At 39.4% G+C, this 22,541-nt stretch overlaps 1 protein-coding gene across 1 annotated transcript in view; it reads right to left on the reverse strand.

Annotated features, from left to right (window-relative positions):
• Positions 1–16,958: 16,958 nt before the first annotated feature.
• TGFBR1 (transforming growth factor beta receptor 1) overlaps positions 16,959–22,541 on the reverse strand; it is a 35,357-nt gene continuing 29,774 nt past the window's right edge. The window contains exon 9 of the mRNA XM_064443764.1: positions 16,959–21,414. Within this exon, the coding sequence (XP_064299834.1) occupies positions 21,289–21,414 (126 nt within the window). The 3' untranslated portion in view covers positions 16,959–21,288. The remainder of the gene's footprint in view (positions 21,415–22,541) is intronic.

The following is a 22,541-nucleotide window of genomic DNA, read 5'->3' on the forward strand; positions in this document are numbered from 1 at the left end:
CAATAAATGCTACATTTTCCTCATTCAAACACATGGCAGATCTACTAACTACAAGGAGAACGGGTTACTTTTAATCCAGAATTTGTTACAAAAGATTATTTTTCAAACAGTGAAAATTCCTTACGGAGACCAGTAATGCAGTGGCACAGTTCTTAATGAAGATATTTTTACTTTTTAATGCCTATGTGCTGTTGCTCGTTTACCTTCTGAGCCAAATATTTTAACATATAGATATACAAGGTCACTCGCAACAAAAAGTATGAAATTTAAATAACGACAAATTATCAGCTGTATGTCACTGCAGGTAGTTAGTTATACAGTGACTCATTTTTGTGGTAGAAAGGCTGAATTTCTACCGGAATTTCTTGATGTCATGTCTGAAGCCATGAATCCTGAAACAAAAGGGAAATTCTTCTCATTAACTTGTGTTACTATGCTTCTATTTGAAAATAATTTGATATGGTGGGAGTGGACCAGCAAATCTATCAGTAAAGCTACTCATTAACTCCAGCAGGGTTTTTTTGTTTGTTTGTTTGGGTTTTTTAAAGAAAAAAAATCAAAACAATCCTTGTTTCTCATCAACCCATCTTGTTTGTGCCAATGACTATGAACTCACTGATCAGTAAGGACTGTATTCTATTAAAAGATATCAATTCCTCCTCGGTGTTATTTTGAAGACTACTTTTCTGTTTCACCAACTTATTAGGTAAAATTGTTTTGATTAGGATATAAGTAAATGAATAAACTATGAAAATGATAATTTTAGACAGATATTTAATGGACACTTTTCTCCAGTCCCATGAATGTTTGTTGCTTTAGTTTGAAAAAAGGGAATTAAAAGCCTCTGTATCATATAGATCATGTTCTTTTCTAACCTCTCTAAAAAACAACAAACAAAACCAGAGAGGTAACTATCTGCAAAATTAGAGGCTTGTAAGAAAAAATATTTCAAAGCCATATAATTCAGATACTTCAAAAGTTCTTTTCTCTAAAAAAAATTTCAAGGAAATTATAGACTTAAACAAAAATTAAGTATAACATAACTCACTCCTCCCTGCCAAAGAATCCTACAAGGGCATTACTAAGCTTTTCTCATTGAGTGATAAATATATGAAAAATTAGTCCTTTTTACTTGGAAATAATGATACCAGTATACACTCATGTTGAAGTAGTGTGGTATTAAAAATGTCAGCTTCTCTAAATAATAATTTTTTTTAATCCCTTGATGAAAATGTTCTCACAACAACATTCTCTCCTTGCCACTGAGCTTTCCAGACTTCTCCATTATGGCTTTTTCTTTAAAAAGAAAAAAAAAATATTGTTGAATATAATTTCTTTCCAGACCTGGGCACATTTTAAGTAGGTGTGTATTAAGAACTTTGGTTGTTTTTCTCTGTGGCTTTTTAGCATTTATACTAAGCTTAAAGATGGAAAATAGTCTCAGGATTTTAAAGTGGTGCAGTGAGTCTTCTGGACAGCAGAGCATGTAGCTGCAACTTTACAATAGGTTTTTGTAAACAAATTCCCTGCATTTCAGTCCTTAAGAAATTCTGTCTCTCTGATGCCTAAAGCAAAAATGTTCAGTTTTGGGGAAGAATAAACATAGCAGACTTCCACTCTCAATTAAAAGTTGTATTGCTATCTTGTGGTTTTGATCTTCAGTAGGGAAGTAGAGCTGACAACTGTTCTTTCTCATTCTCCTTGTTCCAATGGTGCTGATCTTTCCCAAAATCTTTAATTCCATTACAGCAGAACAATAACTAATTGGGGTTCCAGCAAATGTATTTTTATTCTCGTAGGTCCAAACAGGAAGCTAAAAGAGTTAAGTGGTTCCCTAACCAGACTCACAAGAATGAAAAAATGACATACATTATTTGTTGATGAGAAAAACAAACAAGCCAAAAGCCCAACAGCAAAACTCTTTCATTGGTATATTGGAAGCATAGTATCACCCAGGCTAGCTCCACCTTCTATGTCAATGAACGAATTACAACTCAATCACGCAACGAATTGCAATGTTAGCAATCCCTTCCGCTGTATCTGCAGCAAAACACTATCGAATACTTAGAATACCTTAGAAGATGACCTGAATATTGAATACCTGAGAGGATGACTTGAGAAACAGAGATGATTTCTAATGCTAAATTACAATTTTACTTCACCTGTGGTGTAGATGCATAGAATATGGAAGGCAGAAGAATAATCATAACTTTACAATTCATTGTCTTTAAAAGTGAAATGGCATGGTTGTTTTGGTACCATATGTAGGCAGATCACTAAAAACAGCTGAGTAACTATCAAATCTGACCATCCTTCCAGTGAAGAAAATGTGTATCAAATTGTTTAAAAGCAGAATGATCTTATGTAACAAGACTTGTAAAGTTTTTAAATTCATAGAATTGTTAAGGTTGGAAAAGACCCTTAAGATCATCGAGTCCAATGGCTAACCTATCACTGCCAAGTCCACCACTAAACCATATCCTCAAGCACCACATCTACCCTTCTTTTAAATACCTCCAGGGATGGAGACTCCACCACCTCCCTGGGCAGCCTGTTCCAATGGCTGACAACCCTTTTGGTGAATAAGTTTTTCCTAATATCCAACCTAAACTTCCCCTGGCGCAGCTTAAGGCCATTTCCTCTCATGCTATTGCTTGTTACTAGGGAGAAGAGACCAACACCCACCTTGCTACAACCTCCTTTCAGGTAGTTGTAGAGAGCGATAAGGTCTCCCCTCAGCCTCCTCTTCTCCAGGCTAAACAACCGCAGCTCCCTCAGCCGCTCCTCATAAGACTTGTTCTCTAGACCCTTCACCAACTTTGTTGCCCTTCTCTGGACATGCTCCAGCACCTAGATGTGAATGCCTCAGAAATATAGTGTAAGTTTTGACAAAGCATTTTGATTTGGTGCTTTTACATTTTTGCTGTAAGATGTGATTAACTCTTGACTTACCTACATCTACTAGCATTTTGTTGTAAAAATAGCAGTGCTGAGCCACCTTCTGAGGTGCAAGAATATTCCAGCAATTCATAAACATGGGGGAGATTTTTTTCATTTAAAACAAAGAAATGATTGAAATAAAGGGTAGTTTTACAAAGGGTTTCAGAATTCTTGACTGGCATCACTTAAAATTGCCCCCTCCTCCCCCATTAGTATTAAGAAAATATTATTTTCCATATCAGCTAGATTTTGCAGCAAGTATTAACTGAAATATTTTGAAAATAAATATTTTCCACATTCAGCATCAATGTGCACATATAACTGATGCATTTGGGTTTGACCAATTTTGTGACAGGCTGTGGCAGCCAAAAATGAAAGAATTAAGAGCACTACAATAGGGCTTATGACAAATAAGAAAAGTATCAGTACTGGATTGTAATGCATCAGATACTGAAAAAAGAGAAAGCATATAACCAGTGTGCATACCTGCTTTTAACTTCACCCAACTCAAATTTTCTGCCAGGTCCATAGAGGTATTACAGTTTGTAGAAGCTTTAGAACTTATTGCAAAGAATTTAATTGCCTCTGCTTACTGCACTTTAACATGAAGTAGCCGCATAAAACAGAGGCAGGTATCATTACATAGCAGCCCATCCTGTTCCTTCCAGGTACCAAATCAATTTACCTATGTGACTGTCAGGCTCACGCCTTTGAAACTAAGGAAAAAACAGAACAGAAGCAACAAATGTATATTGTATGAACATTGCAGTCAAAGAAGAAAATAGTAAAAAATCTGAACAATTTACAAGTACATTGACAGAAAAGAAAATTCCAGGTATCACAGCAAGGAGAATAAAGACATTTAAAAAACAATGGAAAAAAGGTTTTTAGCCACAACTTTATTTCTTTATTTCTTGGTGAGTTAAGCGAGTCCTCCTTCTCTACAAACTTTTTTTTTCAATGTATCCGTAAATAAGACACATACAAAACTGAGTGTGGGAAATACCATATTTCAATACCACATTTCATGTATAGTGCAATGAATAACTAGGCTGAGACTAATGAAAATACTTTACAAGAACTGAATGCTTGTGATCCCCTGCACAGAATAGTTCTGTGTCTTTGTAGGTAAGTTTTTTTTTGCCAAGGAAGTGTCCCAGTTGCAACAAAACCAGAATCCAAGTACCAAAAAAATTCAATAGCATAAAAGCAGTAAATCATGTAGTAACTGTGTAAAAATGCTTGCCATATCCAAATAGATTTGTAATTACACAAAGAGATGAAAAGCAGTTTCATATTTACTATTCCGTTTATTAAATGCATTAACCAGAATAATAGAAATTAAAACACTCATACCTTGGAATTAATGGCTTTTCACTGATCTTCCAGCTACAGAGATTTCCATAACAACATGCAGCAACCTGACTTAAGGGTGCAGTCCTGCATGTCATTTCGTCGTATTCCAGAATGATAAAACATCTTTTCTGGAAAACATATGTGTTGCCATTCAGGATCACCAAAGCAAAATATTGCTGAACCAGGCAGCAATTCTGGCAACTACATGAATTCACCTCACAAATGCATTCAAACAGCATGGATTTAACAGCTTCAGCTGCGGAAAAAATGCATAACAAGCTTTGATAAGCAAAAATATCTACATTCCAGCAGAATTTAGACAGGCTGATTAAATTACAAATGGGTTTTATCTTGCATATTCTACTAAAAACTTAGTCCTTACTAGCTCTACAAAATTAAAACACTTGAGATACTTGTGAGCTACAGGAACACAGAAGATCTTTAAACTTGCTCCTTACTGCTCTTTTTTCGTGTTCGTGCTTCAGAAAGGGTGCCACCAGTAGAATCAGAGAATCATAGGATATCTCAAGTTGGAAGGGACCCATAAGGATCATATCCCTGCTCCTCTCAGGACTGCCAAAACCTAAGCCATGTCACTAAGAGAGTCATCCAGATGCTCCTTGAACTCGGACAGGCTTGGTGCTGTAACCACTTCCCTGGAGAGCCTGTTCCAGGGACTGAGCACCCTCTCAGTGAAAAGCCTTTTCCTAATGTCCAACCTGAACTTCTCCTGATGCAGCTTCATTCCAATTCCTCATGTCCTATCACTGGGCACCAGAGAGAGGAGGTCAGCACCTCCCCCTCCTCTGCCCCCCCTTGAGGAAGGTATAGTCTGCAATGAGGGCACCCTCAGCCTTCTCTTCGAGCTGAACAAACCAAGTGTCTTGCCCTCAAGGCCTTCCACCATGTCGATCACCCTCTTCTGGATGGTCTCTAATAGTCTGATATCCTTCTTATATTAAGTATATAAGTGTTTGCATTCAACATCAGCAGCTCTTCCCTGCACAAGAGCAACTTAAAATAACAGCATCAGTTTAACCACAAGTAAGACGAAAGTAATTTTCTGATCTGTAGATTTGCCCTCCCCATAGGATGGGGCTACTGTTTTGGACAGAAGTCTTAATTCAAAAGGTCATTCTGTTCGGTTCATCTGTGGAAGTGTATTTCCTTTACCTTTAAAGGAAACCAGAACAAAACCAATGCTGCCTTCTACTGCCTTGATTTTGACCGCTCACATCAGTCCAAGACTGATCTTCAAAGCAGAGAATATTTAAAAATTGTTATTAAAATGAAGCTGAAAGAGCCTCCAGAGTTGATCTTTGTTAAAAAAGATATTCCAGAGCCTACTACTTTTATGTCAACTTAAGGAGTAAACCCGTAGAGCAGCATACAATCTAAAGGTAGAAAATATGCAGAGCAGCAGACCAGGAAAGACCAGCACTATAGGTTGATTTCTTGTTGTAATGAACAGGAACTAGCATTATCAAGCAAGCATGCAGAATAATTACAACATTGGGCTCATTTCAGGCATTTGCTCAAATAAAAAAAAAGGAAAAGAGAGGTGCCTATGAAAAACAAAACAGTAACTAAACCCAAAACTGATAAACAACTTCTGCAGCTACAAAAAGGCCAGTTGCTATCTTTACAGTCCTCAGATATCTATGTATATAATCTCATATGTACACACATTCACATCATCCCTCTCTAAGGACAGTTTTCAGTCTAAACACAACTGCTAATGTCATCTTAGACACTCCAGGCTATGTCAGCTGTCACCGCAGCAAGATGCATGTCTCCATCGCCTTTGTGTTGTATCAGCCTGCTTAAGTAAATGCGTGAGATATCCCAGGACATTATTAAGCAGTTCAAGCCTTTGTTTAGGCAGCTGAACCTACTCTACTTGTATAACTTAGGTCCTTACGTCCTGTAAGTGGACTCAAACTATGTGAAACAGTGGAAACCAAATGTCTGAAAATGGAAGGAGAACCCAGACACTCTGTCACAGTGAAACACCAGAGCTAGCTTTTGAAGATCACTTCAATAACTAATATGAATATATTAAGATATCCTCATGTCCATGTAGTTTACAAAATGGTGACTTTGAAGACAAGAGCAAAAATGTGCAAGAAGTATCAGGTATGCCTGCAGCTGAACCTAGGGGACTATGAGTAAAACACAACACTTTCTGAAAAATAAAGAAACTTCAATTTTTCAATGCATCATCTTTCCTGGACTGTTGGAACAAGATGAGAGAGTACTCTGCTGGAAACCTAGGGAAAACACTAGTAGTTGTAGAGCTTCTGGCAGAAAAACCTCCCCCGTCCCAAGAGATCCAAGTGCAGCTTTGCTAACTGCAGCATGACATGACTGCACATGCATAAATCCACACCTGGATAGAAACCCTACTTTTTCCAGTCAGGAACGTACAACTGTTACAGTGGGCAGCCTGGATACATTAACAATGCTGGAATTTTCCTGACTGCAGTGAACCTCTGTCCTACCTACAGATATGGCCTTCACATTCCCTGGTATGCCACTTGGCTATGGTTGCGTTTGTACCACATGAATTAACTATAGTCCTTTCCTAAGGAACTGCAGGGTGAATTGGAGCATGCAGTGGGAGACTAAAACATGGACTGTGCCTGCTAACAGAAAGGTTAGAGCTGCTTAGTAGTGCTTACTACAAGATAGTGCTATCAGTTGCTATTCTGTGAAAGCCAGGGAAGAAGCCTCATCACAGACTAGGATGCCAAAGCTCACTGCTTTTTCTGGCTGCCTTAAGCCATCAGCAAGATGCTGTTTGCAGAGCGAAATAATCAGGGTTAACTTCTCCCCTACATTCCTAGCAGAGGCATAATCTACTACATTGGTATTTTCCAGCTTGCTTTATGTCCTTTCACTATACTGGAGATAGCCGATATATAAAAAGAATCATAGTTTTCCTCCTACATAAGGAGCATGTTTTCCTTCAGTGGTTATTGCTTCACTCTTTACTGGAGCATTGTGCTTTCTCTGTATCTCTGTGTTCTAGCTGCCTAGATTACAACAGTCCATGTTATGGGGTCTTTTTGTTGTTGTTCAGAATCCTTATGAAAACAAACTGATTCTGCAATGATTTTCTGTATGAAAGAACAAAAATAACAGTACAGACAATGGAATACTTGTATTATCTTCAACAGCACCTTCAAAATAGGATGCATCAGCAAAATTCTGTCTAGCACCTCCTCATATGCACAGATGGCATGAGAACTGCTACCGATACAGCTTGGTTTCTCTCTTTCTCACTTTCTTAGCCATGATTTTTCATCTTTGATTTAGTTTATCATTTTCATGTCTTTTGAATTTTTATTGCATAAGATCATGTTTGTGGTCTGCCACAGTCATTTCTTTATTGAGAGCTTCAAAAATACCTGCATTATGTTCCTTTCTATGATGCTTTTCTTTCTCAAGGAAGATGACTTCATTTCTCTGTGTGTGTGTGTGTGTGTGTGTGTGTGTGTGTGCATGCGTCACCGTCTCAGTGCTGTTTTGAATAGGGTGCTGGAGATACTTGCCTGGGTAAAAAGCCATCGGTGCATACTAAATAGTGCCTGAGCAACACCAAGTAGTGGCTTGCTATCTCACCTCCTTTCCTTTCTGAGACCATCCCTGATTTTAAGTATCCTTTCCATGCTTTTATGGAAATTTTCCAATGCATTTCTTTGAGTAGGGCCTGGCATGAACAACTTCGAGAATCAGCTTTTATTTCTTCAATCAATTCTTCAAAATATTTCCTTTGTGAAAACTGGATGAGCCAGTGTCCCTTCAACCTGGCCACCTCTTTCAGGCCCACAGTCATACGCTGCTAGGACTTGTAGCTCTTACTTCCCAAGTGTCAGGGTTCATCTAGGGAGACAGTTTGAAAGAGGTTGCCGGGGAGCCAGAAAAAGCACACAAGTCTGTATCTGAGGGATTGATTCATAACCTAATCAGTCACTCGTATGTAAAACATCTGTACTAATTTATAAAGTAACTGGACTCCAGCTTAGACATGGTAAACAGATCACCTCGAGAGACAACAGCTTCCTGAACTGTGGCCTACATAAATCACCTCCAATAGTGCTTAGGACTATAATGGAAGAACACACACACCAAAACACATGAAAACCCCAGTGACTGGAGCACTGCCTGAGCAGTTATGTCTTAGGAAAGGAATCAGTAACACAGAGCTACTCTTGGAAGCTCCTAAAACACTACCGCTGCTTCACAAGTGCATGTCTGTTAATGTCTTGGGCAGACCAGCTAGTTTTTGCAACACCACTTAGGTAAGACATGTGGATGCAACTAAAACCCTCAGGAGTACAGAAAAAAAAATATCTTAAATTTCTTCTAAATCTCCTGCCTTTCTGATCAAATATGGAATCTGCATGAGCTCAGTTGCCATGTGTAAGTATTACTGTAACCCAGGACTGTATCAACTTCTAAATGAGAAACTCAAACTGATTTAGATCTATAAAGATTACAGTATCTCATGGATTTTAAATATACCTCAGGGCACAGCTGCTTTCTTAATCCCATCTAACAGATGGACACGGAAGGAAACTCACGTTGATATATATTGAAGCTAACAAGCTAGTGCTTCAAAGTGCTGCCACTGGTCTTTTGATTTGATTCTTTTTTTATGTTTTTGGTTTTCTAAAGGGCTGTTGTAAACAAAGTATTGTCTAAAGCATAGATTTGAAGAAGTCCAACCAGAACAGCTTTCTATTTTTTTTATGGTTAAAATAATGACAATATGATAATGATCCTTTCACTCAAGATAACACTGCATGATCTCTAGTCTTGTACCCTTCCTTCCTTCTTCTCCCAAGGAATTTCATTAGAGAAGTAATATCTAGCTAGCGTTTAGATATTTTTCAGGATGATATAATTGAAGCATTACAGAAGTCTACTTCTGTAAGTCACTCATTGAAATCTTGTGATTGCAACTTCTTTCAACCAGAAAATTAATACAGAAGAAATAAAGCATTAAAGTTTGCTCTATTTTGCTGTATACTTTTGAACTGCTTTACGCATGAAAACCTAGGAGAGATTTTGAACATTAAGGATACTGGACTCACAGCCCATACCAAAAAAGATATTTCATCCTGTAAACTTCAAGCACGCAATACAGACATTTCATCCTGTAAATTTCAAGCAGTAAGGGGCCAAAGCAAAATCAAGCACCTGTGTTCTGTGTGAAGGGGTGTAAAAGTAAGGGAGCTCATGTCACAAATGGTCTGTGGAAGTTTTCCTCCTTGCATCCAAAGGGATGGAAAGCCCTCTAGCCTGACAGACACTCCCACTTACAAGCAGCCAAGCAACCCTGCTTCACTGCTTTATCACTATCACCAAGGCAGTAGAGTGTACTTTTAGAGGGCTGTCATACACGAAGACAGATTTGGTCCTGAAATGGATGCAGGGCAGTGTCAATTACTGACTGCATTACCTGTTCTCAACAAAACGTCCAACAAAGCAAGCAGCAGTTAAGATTCACAGCAGCTGGGAAGTGCAGCTTGACATTTCCTTTGGGTTGTAAAGGCCTGCAGAAAAATAGCTGGGACTAGGAAACTTTGCTCTTAAAAACTACATTTTATTTTTTAAAAAAAGCATTGTTTTTTATGCCAAGGGGCCAAAGTCCTTTTATAATGCAACTGCTGATGCCAATCAAAATCGATCAGCAATAAAGGTAGGACTGCAGGGAGAGGGAGACCTACTACTGGGATAAAATTTCTCACTAAAAAGTTGTTTATGAAGAAAGTCTCCAAGAGTCAGGCTGGAAAAAAAGCAAGACAGTTGCTCAAGAAATTTCAGAGAAGGTTGGACTGGATGATCCCTGAGGTCCCTTCCAACCTGAGATTCTGTGATTCTGTGATTACCTTTTCGAATTAACTAAACCAAGCCAACTACCCCCCCAGCTTTCCAAGTGGATTTCTCACACGGAGCAGGAAATGCAACTGGTGCCGTCTCTTCTGTGGGGAGACAAGGAGTGAGCTGAGTACAAGTGACTCAACACACATGCTAGCAGGCAGAATTTTGGATTAGCTAAAAAAGAAGGTGGAAGCAAGCAAGCAAGCTAACAGCTGGACTTGCCTTTCTTCATACTACAACACTAAATATACACAAAATGCAACATAAAAATACCAATGTAATTATTCCCAGCAGAGATCTACTGAATGAAAAAAGAGCCAAGACGCCATTCACCTTCTAAAAATGAGTGATGTGACATGAAAAACAGTAATACTTAAACATCTATTAATTGAGCCACATATTAAAGAAGTCTAACTTGAGCCAGGTTTCAGGTGGTCTAAAAAACTACCTGTTTTTAATTTAAGTGTCTTGAATATATGGCCATTAGCATAAATTTTTTCTTTTTAAAACAATTAGAAAAACAGCTGCAGAATGAAACATCTTTGGAAGAGGAAACAACAAAGCATACATCTGGCTACAGGAAACTGGAAAAACAGCTGCAGCAGCACGTCATTATGAAAGGAAAAAATCATTAGGAGCTTAAACTGTATTTTTCTTAAACGCATTTTCTTTTGCATTACAACTCAAAGACTAGCAGAATGATGAACAAAGACAGGTTACTTACCTAGAACTTTTCTTCAAAATGTGTTATCTGCTTGTACAGTTACACTGAGATTATCTGTAAGCAAGCTCTCAGGTAAATTTTACCATACGAGTTTCCTTAGTATTGTACTTCAAGCCTCCTGTGTGCAACTGCAGCAACAGTAAAGGGAACAAAGCACCCACCTCCCCTTCTGGAGAATCCTCTTCACCAGAAGATTTGGACTTTAAAAGAGAGGGCCGCGAGCATACTGTATGCATTGACAAGACAGCCTGAGGAAGTTAAAGGAAAGATTGTAAAACTTTCTTTTTTGCAATACTCCCTCCTTCTTCAAGTTCAATGCTCTTCTGAGTGTCTTAAGAACTGGGGAGTGCTCTACCTATGGTACCAGCGATGATGTGCACAACCACCCTGCAGAGGCTGTAAGCCACTGCAATCACACGAGCCTTAGCAGAAGGAGCCTTTGTAAGAAATGGAAATTAGCAGTTTAACAATATTATTGCAGTGAAGAGACTAACAATCCATGGATATTTCAGACAGGGGTAGATGGAAATGAGGTTCTCTGTAAGGGCTCAGGTCTGCCAATACAAAAATATAAAGCCTTATACATCTAGCATGGGAAGCAGTATCTTTGAAAAACAAGCATAGGGAAAGGAGTTTCTGGAAAAAAGGTAAGAAAAAGGTAGCTCGCTTTCCTGAAGAATTGTCTGGAGAGGTTCAGAAACTGAATCTCACTGGTACTTCTGGTAACAGAGTCAAGAGACTATCTTCATGGAATAAGAAATAAGAAAAAGTTTTAAAAGGCTTCTCTTTTAGGAAGGACATGTAGGTCAGAGAGCCCATTGCACAGTGGGGCATTAATGGAAGAAAGCATGGCCTGATTCCGCTCTTCGGAACCACGTAAGATAGACAGCAGCTGTGGTATCAAAGACTTCTTATGTTGCCATTCGTTATCCTGTTCCTGTACCAATTAAGAATTTGACCACTGGGACTATACTCATGAGTTTCCCACACCCCAGTGTAGAAGGGAATGGGAATACGACTCATGGGAAAATGCATGACGGCAAATTTTAAAGTGGGCATGTCCAGAGCAATTTGTAAGACATAGCAACTCAGTTCTCCCTTTACCTCTTCTTTTCTTAAGACTGTTACTGCTTCTGTCTTTTAAGTTTTTTAGATATTTAACTTAAAACCACAATAAAGTAGATGTTTTCTAAGTATGTTATTCCCTGTGGGCAGATGAATCATAGAATGCTTTGGGTCGGAGGGGACCTTTAGAGGTCACCTAGTCCAACCCCCCTGCAGTGAGAAGGGACATCTTCAACTATATCATGTTGCTCAGAGCCCTGTCCAACTTGACCATGAATGTCTCCAGGGACGGGGCATCTACCACCTCTCTAGGCCACCTGTTCCAGTGTTTCACCACCCTCATTGTAAAAACTTTTTTCCTTATCTCCAGTCTAAATCTACTCTCCTTCAGTTTAAAATTATTGCCCCTTGTCCTGTCACAACAGGCCTGCTGGAAGGCCATAATAAGGTCTCCCTGCAGTCTTCTTTTCTCCAGGCTGAACAAACCCAACTCTCTCAGCCTGTCCTGACCAATGCCAAGAATCAAAACAGTGACCTCCAGTTCTGGAAGTATGAGCTTCTATTGCCCGAGCTACAGCAGGCAGGCATGTAATCAAGATTATATTGTGGCATTGGGCCACAAATATTCATGGAAAACAAGTAACTGTGAATATGTCTACACTAGCAGGTAATGCAGAGTGATCAGAACAGATGGACAGATTAGGACAGCTAATACTAAGGATGCTACGTCTACATTGTGTGTGTTAGGATTTTGCTTCAGATCATATTTAACCTGGCCTTTCGACTAGACAACCCCCTTAAATATGTGGTTTGAAACCATTCAAAGGAAAGCTACAACTTGCTTTCTGAACTGTAGCCCCTTAGTGAGCCATTTCTTCTGTCTCACAAGGGTGGCAGTATACATTAATTGCCAGTTTAAGAAGTTTCTTAGGTATGTAAGCTTTATTGCTATTAATGCTCGTTACAGGTGATACCTGCTGTATGAATAATCTATCAACCGCAAGCATGGTCACCAGCCAAAGGGCAACATGGATGAGAGGACAACAGGCTCAATACTTGCAGCAGCCACATGAGATCACCACATATGAACTAGCCCTGACCCTCCAACATGTTCTTTTGTCTGAAAAAGACAACCAGCCACGTGACTTTCTAGGTTCGTGACTTTCCATGTCTCACCACAGTGACTGCTTTGCCCTTGGCCTACCACAAACTCCCAGTGTGCCAGATAAACTCAGACTGGTGGCAACACACTGATCTTTAAGATGTGGGATAACTGGTAACAGTCACAAAAATGTTCAGATGTGGACAAGCACAAAGTCCTCTGCTATGTCATCACTAGGTTCTACAAGGAGATTCAGAGCCTACACTCCTACCAGTAGCTGGCCAAACAATTTTTGGTGGACAGCAGAGCCCGACATCTCTCTGTCCACCCCCTATGCTATGAGTAACCTAACTAAACCACATTGCTCTGAACCTTTCAGTCAAGTTTTGAAAGTCCCCAAAGAACAGTCTGTAATTGCTCTGAGCAACCTATTCCTGTGCTTAAGCACCCTCCCAGTGAAGAGTGTTTTCCCATCCGTGGCCAGGCTGTGACTGCCACCTCTTGTCCTTTCTGCTGCATATTTATCAGAAGAGTCTGCATCTGTCTTCTCCATGGAAAGTACAGGTGAGCACTGCATCCTCTGCTGCCCCCGGGCTGATGCAAGTAAGCCTTTCCATCCCACCTGGAATCGTATGGACTACTTTCAGCAGCAGTGTCCTTAGTTCTCTACCTGAAACCCCAGGATGGCAGCCACATCCAATATGCCACCTGCGTCATCACTGCTGATGGGCACAGCCACACCAAGTGTCCACCGCCTCACCAGAGCAGAGAAGCATGTGATTATATGTTGCTACCTTTGCACTGCACCAGTTTCCATGCACTGATTAAAAAGTAACAGGTTTCTAAAATGTACTTGTTAAGGGGAAAACATGTCAGATCCAACAGTCCAAGAGAGGCAAGGCTGCCGGAGCTCTGCATCCCCAGTATGGCCAGTAGTGAGGCTGAAAATGTATTCCCAATAGCATTCACACACAGGAGTTGTGTATGCAACACGTACATATGCATACAGGGCTGGCCACACAGAGCACCCACAGGAACCTGTGGCCTTGTCCTTCTCCTGTCTGGCTGAGCAGGACAGAGGTCTGTTAGCAGGAACATGTATGTACATATGTACAGGGTGGATGCCCCCAGCAGCCAGGCTCACACACACAGTCTGGCCAGCAGCTGCATGTCTGGGTAGCTGCCCAGAACCCCAGTGTCCTCAGTTGCTGGAACCTGGCCCTGCAGTCCCACTCCAGCTGCTGGAACCCAGACTCACGCTTGCTCCGGTCACTGGCACTACGGACACACAGACCCCCGGGACCCACTGCCACGCTCCACCTGCTGGTGTTTGGGTCTGCTCACCCTGGTCTCTCCTGCTGCCGCACCATGGGCACACGGGACTTCCTATGCATCGTCTGGTTCCAGCTGCTGCACTCAGACACCCCTGCACTCCCAGAACCGAGTCCCTCACACAGGAAAAGATGTAGAAAGGGTTTTAAAAAGAAGGTAAGACAGGTGGTGCAAGCCAGGGCCAGACCTGCATACTGACCGGCCAACCATTTACAGATGACCCACCCTTTTCATCCCCTTACCCCTCTATTTTCCCATGCTCCCTCCCCTCCAGATCACCTAAACCTCTTTCCCCACCCTTTGTTCCTCCCCTACACATCCCCTAAGTCCTAAATCCTCCTTGGACTGAAAGACGTATTTCTAACCCCTTCTCCCCTCATTTAAAAACCTACACTATATATATAACATTAAAAATTAATATCAACCTATGTGCCCAATTCTTCAACAGCTTCCACAAACCTTCTGCTACCGGCAATTGGAGAGCTCTTTTCAGTTTCATAATTGAGCTAATTACAAACACTTCAAGGATGTTGAATCTCCATCTATCTATTTTAATACCAATAAACACTGAAATTCTGCACAAGACCCTATCGGCACAGCTTGCTCTGGCTTTGTCTCTTCAAAAGAGAGATAATGATTTCAGCTACCATTACATCTCAGAGACTAGGGATTTCAGGGAGACTCAAGGCTTTGGGCTTCCCGAGGGCATCTGGACACTTTATTTGCAGTCTAGTCAAGTTAATGAAGGAAATGCTGAGCCTACATTTTTTTTTCCAACCTGGAAGACTTGGGAACAACTCCAGCCACTCCAAGCCAGAATTACGAGACTCCTGAAACCACAGCAGTCCATCACGTCAGTAAAGGGGTTTGCAGTGTAAGATTCTAGTAACTCTTCTCCAACAAAGCGATGAACACTTATACAAATTCCAGGACAAAAACATTATCTTAGCAGTGCAAGCAAACCAACATACCTTCCACGTGTCTCGTAACTGATGAAACCCTGCAGACACACAGACCAAGCCCATCACTCCCAGAGGACCCCTCCCACAGTATCCCCCGACACAAGCTGTCACCCAGATGTCCATAACAGTTATGCTGCAGAGTGCACCCCTAGAAAACATGCCTATGCGCTTCCTCCCTATTAGTACCAGTTAAAACGTCACCGCTTGATACGATAAAGCAAGCTAGTTAAGGTCATTAAATGAGAACTTGGAATTTTAATTTTCCTGTTTAAAATGAATCTATTTTCTACCAGGACCACCCTTACACTATAATTACTTGGTACATTACTGTACATCAGTTACCCATTTCACAAAATTGATAAAAGGAAAACTGCAATCCTTACTTGGTACTGCACAGAAGTGGTCTGTTTATACACTCTTTAGTTATGCTGCACCTACACAAAATATTCATTACTTCAATGCAGTGGGTATTAAAAAGAACCTATTTCAACAGCCCCATGCTTTAGAAAAAAAAAATAATTACATCAGGCAAAAACCAACCAGCTGAAAGCCTGCCACTCTTTATGCTGACTTATAATCCAGGCTAGCATGCAGGCTCCTGAATTCAGCATCTCTTCTAAAACAATCTCAAAACATCCTCACATCTAAGTTCCTTGCAGTAATTGTTTGCTGTTCATGGATTTTCAATTGCTAGTTTCAGTCCTTCATGGCATCAGACACAGAAGGCTGTTCAACAAAAACTAAGCTTAGTAATGTTGCTGTCTACCATGCTATTTCCAGACCTTATACTTCCTCTGCTAGGAGTCTTATGAGAGTGGCCCAGGATTTTACTGAGTTTTGGTTGCTTGTAGTGGTAGAAGCCTTCCTTTTGCCACTCATGGGGGGAGGATAGGTGTGTTCTCAGCTAAATAATTATACCTCCTGTGAAAGAGCTTGAACAGGAACACAGCATTTTGACATAGCCTTTGCCTTTCTCTGGACACCTTATGGCTTCCCATTTTGGAGAAAGAGATTGCTGGAAGAAGTGGTTTTTGGTAATCCTGTCTGGTCATTTCTGAGACAAAAGTAATGCAGGCACATAAAGTTATGGAAGGGCAAGATATCTTTTTTTGTTATGTCTACACCTTCATGTTCCTTCAGAAATATAACACCAGTCTAAAATAGAGTTCTGCACAGAAACAATCCACTCCAACACAAGCTGATTTTACTTGCTGTTCTGTGATGCACTGAGGTTAGCTGTTTAAGTAGCCTGAAAACCTCAGCAGCTCTGTTACATCTATGTAAATATAAATGGAGAGAAGGAACACTTTGTTTTAGTTATTTCGTCCGAGATATTAGAGACACCAGCAAGGTACTTATTCAAACACTACTGTAGGACACATACAAGACCAGACACTTTATCATTATCTGTATAGCATACATGAGATGGATTGCCTTGGCATTAGCGAACCCCTTTATCATTATTATACCAGCAGAAATGCCTTCTGAGGCAAGGAATTCACAGTAAACCCGTATTTTGCCAGGTAAGAACATCACACCCAAACCCATACCTACCTGCAACTTCTCCCTCTGAAAGACAACTCATGCATTTTGAAAAAAGTTATTTATTTTCACTGATTTAATCTCTCTACCGTAGTGTTAGCACTTAACATAAGCATCCACTCTTCTACTGTCCTATTTACAATCCATTGAAATGTATACTCTACAAATACAATACATATTTTCAGAAATGTAAGGGAAATGCACAATTTTGTAAGGTTTAAAAAAGTGACACTCATCTGTACAGGATCCTCAAATCATCCAAAAAGTAAAATTTACAAGGCAGTATCCACACAGCTATGTAAGGGCAGGTGCTACAGTGACAAAGCAGCAAACTTGCTAATACAATAAAATACAGAAAATTAAAGTGTTTTGGGGCACCAGATAATACATTTAGTACCGCTGAAGTTGTAAATTTAGTAATACCCATATTTCTAGAAACATGTAACTGCAAACCTGGAGAATGTTCTGAAAAATATTAAACATTATATACACATGAGGTAAATGTACCTTGGTCTTTTAAGAGGTAATTTGAGTTTAAAGCAACTGATATGGTGGGTGTTTTTTTTTTTTTTCCCCAAACACAAAGTGATTAACACCTTGCAACCATTTCAATGGCACAATATAAACAAGGAACTAAAAGGTGAAGTTCATGGCAATCACACTCAGAACCATTACTGAAAAAAAAAATAAAATAGCCTCTTATTTCATTTGACACCTTCATGTCCCCATACAGTCAATCCCAACGTCTTTACCTATATAAAAAGTCTTTCTTAGGATTACAAGTGGAACCACGGGCGGGTGACATTGTGTCATACTTGTAAAAAGTCAGCTTGAGAAACATCCCAGAATTCCAGCTTTTAAGGTTGGAAGGTCCCTGAAGAATTCCAGCATTCCAAAAACAACATTTCAGGCTTTTCAGCATCAGACCATCTCCAATGCTCCTTTTTCTCCATATCCATATCCACCTGGTCACAAGTCTGTAAACCAAACTGAGGCTTTGATGCTACTAAAATGTCAAATTGATTAAATCCACAAAACTTAAGTGAATGTATAGTGTATGTAATATTTACAATAAACATTTGCATCAGTATTCATCAGAAACTGTTTTGGTATATACTTGAAATGATACAAAATTAATATTTTTAATGCTAAAATATTTTGGTCCCCCTGGATTTCCAAGAGCAGATCTGGTGATATTACAATCTTAATCTGAAAAATACTTATGTGTACCTGTGTCCATATATATAAGATATGATCTTACACAGGTAACATTTAAAGTTACATAATATATACAGACACAGCCTTTGTAAAAGGTGTTCAGTTTATATAATGGAAAAGAAGAACAAAGCTTGAAGTTGTGGTGTCAGAACTAAGGATACATATAGCTCTATTCAGAATTTTCCTGTTCTGCGTTCCAATATGAATAAGGTTGTCCCAAAATAACATTCCTAACGTCACACACTGTATCAAGCATCCTTCCTGTGCTTTGTTTTTGCAAGCTTCCCTTACAAAGAGAAAAAATTAGAACAACATTAAGAACAGTTGCTAGCAAATTCAGGAGAATGAAGACCAGTAGGTGGTTGAGATGAGACAAATGTAACAAACCACTGTACAGTTGACTGAATAATCTGCATGCCATGATGGTGCTCAGCTGCTGTAGATTCTCTTTTAAATGCAAGAGAACTCCTTGTAATTTAGGAAACTAAATATTATGGTGATGAGGTTTCGTAGCTGCTAAAAAAAGCCACTAATAAAATAATTTGATGAATTATATTGGAAACTCTCTCATGTTACCATCAAGATTACTATAAAAATCTGAAGCATGCCAGTAGCCTGATGACTCTAAAGTATGAACTATACCATTATCATCTTATGGTAAAGATCTAGTTCTGTCTACAAAAAAACCCTCAAAATTTAATAACGTTAAATTGTTTAAATACGAAGCCTTTGACATTGATGTGGAGATGTAGTAAGTTCTACTTTGATGCTGACCTGTTTTCTTTAAATATTTGTCTTGATACATAGAACTTGTTAGAGAGGCATGCCAAATAGATAGACTTGGGAGTTTAGTTAGTTCATCATTGTCTTAGAACAGTCATAATTGAAAAACTCCATGGTGCACAGCTGTCCATTCGCACAAAGGCATAGTTTATTTAAAATACCTACATGGAGCCATTTTTGATCCATCTTTGCTTGACAGAGGTCTGAAGCACAGAAGCCTGACTAGTCAGATAATGCCAAACAAACATAAGCATGACAGCTGTACATATGTTTAAACCCAATTATTTTCTAAGAACTTGTTTTTCCCTCTTCTCCCGGATGCCATCTTCCAGTATGAGTAAACTTGTCCATAAAGGCTAAGAATAAAGCATTCCACTATTTGCAGTTCAACATCTGAAGGTATGTAATTCCCACATCATTTAAACCTATCTCCAAGTAAGCGCTAAGAATTTGGAAATACACAAGCGTTAGTGAAGTGCTAAGGCTTGTCCTGGCTACATTTTGTGCGTCACCCATATAGCCTCTTCCTACTAGGAGCCATCCATCTTACTGCTTTAACTACCATATAATCACAGACCACAAACACAATCTCAACTATGCTTCTGTTAGCAACCACCCTGCCACTGCTGCTAGCTTTGTGGAAAACTCTCAGTGGACTTTATGCTGAAGAATGAAAAGGAAGCAAAGGTAAGGTTGCCATGTGCGTTGCATAATAGGATGGATACTGCTGTGTTCTGGAGAGTAGGTTAGGCGACATATTAATTCCCAGGCACATTTACATACTGAAATACTACCGAGAGTTTTGGGCATTAATGAAGCCAAAGGTCAACCAGACTCTTCCTAAAACTGCAACTAAAAAAAAGATACACTGGTAACAGCAGTTTTTAAAGATAATTTTTCCATATTAATTCTCCCAGTCCCTTCCAGAAGTTGCACATTTGGGCAGGAAGTGCTTCAATTTCTAAACAAGTTTGCTAAAATCCTGTGATATCCTTAAAATCTCAGGCAAATATTGACTAAAGCCATGCATATTCTTCTGTGTTCTTACGACAACACAAACCACCGTAAGCTTTGTTCTTGTAACTATGAAGAGGATTGCAGGAATCCTCTGGTATTTGTATCCAAAGACCTGCAGCTCACCACTTTCTGTAGCTCACCATTTTCTGTGTATGAGGCACACACAAAATATACGCACATAAAGTTAATAAGCAGCTTTTAACTTTTTAGTACAAAAGCCCAAATAACTTCTCCCTAATTACAGGTCCACTTAATCCTCATTTAATTGCAAATACCGTTCTTTAGAGCCTCAAGACTCTGCAGAACTGCACAGAAAATATGTTTTTTGTATTCGATTCAACGAAGCAAAATCTCCCCTAAGAATGTTTTACTTCTCTTGCTACTCTTCTGAAGTAGATAGGTACTTCAAGCATTTTAGAAGTACCACTTGATTAAAAAAACCACTTAAAACTCATGACTTGACAATTACAAAATATGACAGTGAACTAACAAGCTTACACTATTTAGAACTCCTACAGTGGCTTAAAGAGTCAGATTTCGGTAGGATTAAAGGTATTCCATGAATTATGTACTCACTTGGTGAAACAAGTATGAATTATATCTTAACTAGGCAAAGAAACAGTTGGATTTTTAACTTGTATTTTTGAAACCAAAAGTACCATAGGCTTTGTACACTCCTACTGTTCTGCATTAAAAGACTCAAAAGCGGCACTTACTGGTATAATACAATCTATTTTGAAGGCAATGCAATGTTCTGAAAAAGTGGAAAAAACCCAGTAATCATGTATAAAGTGTAGTTGCATAAATTATGTTCCCACAACTGATTGAGGTCAATTTGTAAGTCAAGGTAAGAGTCCAAAAGATATACTACCTTAATAGCTAGGAAAGTGTACTCCAACAGTACATTCACAATCTGAATCAAAGAACCATGACAGTGGTTCAGAATAGTCAATGTACCAGTCAGGAATAGAATTGCTTAAAGAGCCGTCAATGCACTCTAGAACAATACAGTGAACCAATTCCATTTTAAAAGTGACCTCCTTTTTTAGCAGAGTTAACTAGAAGTTAAGACCAGCTATCAGCTTTCCAAATAAAAAAATTATAGGATAATTAAAAAAAACTAGACTACACCAATGTTTTGTAAGTAACCTGGGAAAGAGGTTCATAGTGCACAGAAAGGACCCGACACAACTGTTTAGCATGTCCACAAAAACCCTAGTAAGTGACACTCCTATGAACTACTAAAAGGCAGCAATATCATTCTGTTCCCCCAATGAGGTAGAACAATTGACCTTCTTAACACGCCACTCTGGTGTGGATACGGATTTTTACAGTAATCTTCGGTAGCAAATCCAGGATTACATCTTTATCCCCTCCTGTTGACTAAGTTGTGATAATGTTTTCTTAATGCGCAAAGCTGTTAGCCTAGCAGCTCCGTTGGCGTACCAGCATTCCCGCATAATTTTTGCCATTACTCGTAATGCCTGCAAAGGAAAGACAGGTCATTATATGTACTGCTGTTCCAATGTAGCCCAAGTAACCTCTGTTCTGCCTTAGCCTCTTCATGCTTTTCTGAAGCCTATTACCAGTACTACAGCTGTATGGAAGACTGTTGTATGAAACACTCAAATCCTTACTTTAGTTTCAGAAAAACAAAATTTTTTAAAATACTGTAAAGCAGAGGTAGTATTTTTCAGTAGACTTTCAGCCCCCACAAAAATATTTTAATGAAAAAGTAGTAGCTTGTTTGTAACTGTTTTCTGAATTTTTGCATTAGACAAAGATATACTTTATTGTACCTCCAGTTAAGGAGTTAATTCAATATTAGCAATTCAGAAGTTTATCAGCTGTATTCTTCAAATTGAAGCTCTGAAATGACTCTGAAAATTTCTGGAGTCTTTTTGTCCTTCAAACAGCCGTTCTTTGAAACCTGTGAATGCTACTACAAAATTAAATGCAAATAAAGACTGAAGTAAAGCAATAGCTCTACATTCCAAGATTTTATAATCAAAGCTGTATTACATTGAGCTGCTACGTAAGCATGCAGGATTTAAAATTGACTCTACAGTCTGTTTGTGCATATCGTCGCCTTTCTTTCCCACCTGCGTTCTCTTGCCTGATCTCTTATCTCAGGCCTTCTCCCATGTATGCATTTCACACATGCCACAACCCAGTTCCCTCTTCTATCTGAAGTGCATCATATCTCATCAACCTTACTCCTACTATAGCCTATCGCAGCTATTCACCTAACCTCTGAATCAGAAAGCATTGGTTCTAGCCCTTGTTGGGTCCCTAGAGCAAGCAATATGAACAAAGTTGGCTGGAAAGGCAGGAGCTCGCTGCTGTGCATACTACTGCCCATGCAGTGACTAACAGCATAATGAATTCACCCCAGAATCAGGTAAGCGCCTCGACAGAGACATGGTCAGGAGTGGTTGTTACATGCACACTTCAGTTCTAAGTCTTTGGCTTACTAGAGTCTCAGCTTCTTAATAACTGTGTTCATCCTTCAGTAAGTGCATACAGTACAAATTCTGAGACACACAAAGCACTAAGGTCACCACAGTTTTGGATGAAGATTCCTGAAGGCCTTTACTATTTTGGCCAGTAT

This window comes from Phalacrocorax carbo, chromosome 2 (assembly GCF_963921805.1).
Source record: "Phalacrocorax carbo chromosome 2, bPhaCar2.1, whole genome shotgun sequence".
In the NCBI taxonomy this organism is placed as follows: Eukaryota; Metazoa; Chordata; class Aves; order Suliformes; family Phalacrocoracidae; genus Phalacrocorax; species Phalacrocorax carbo.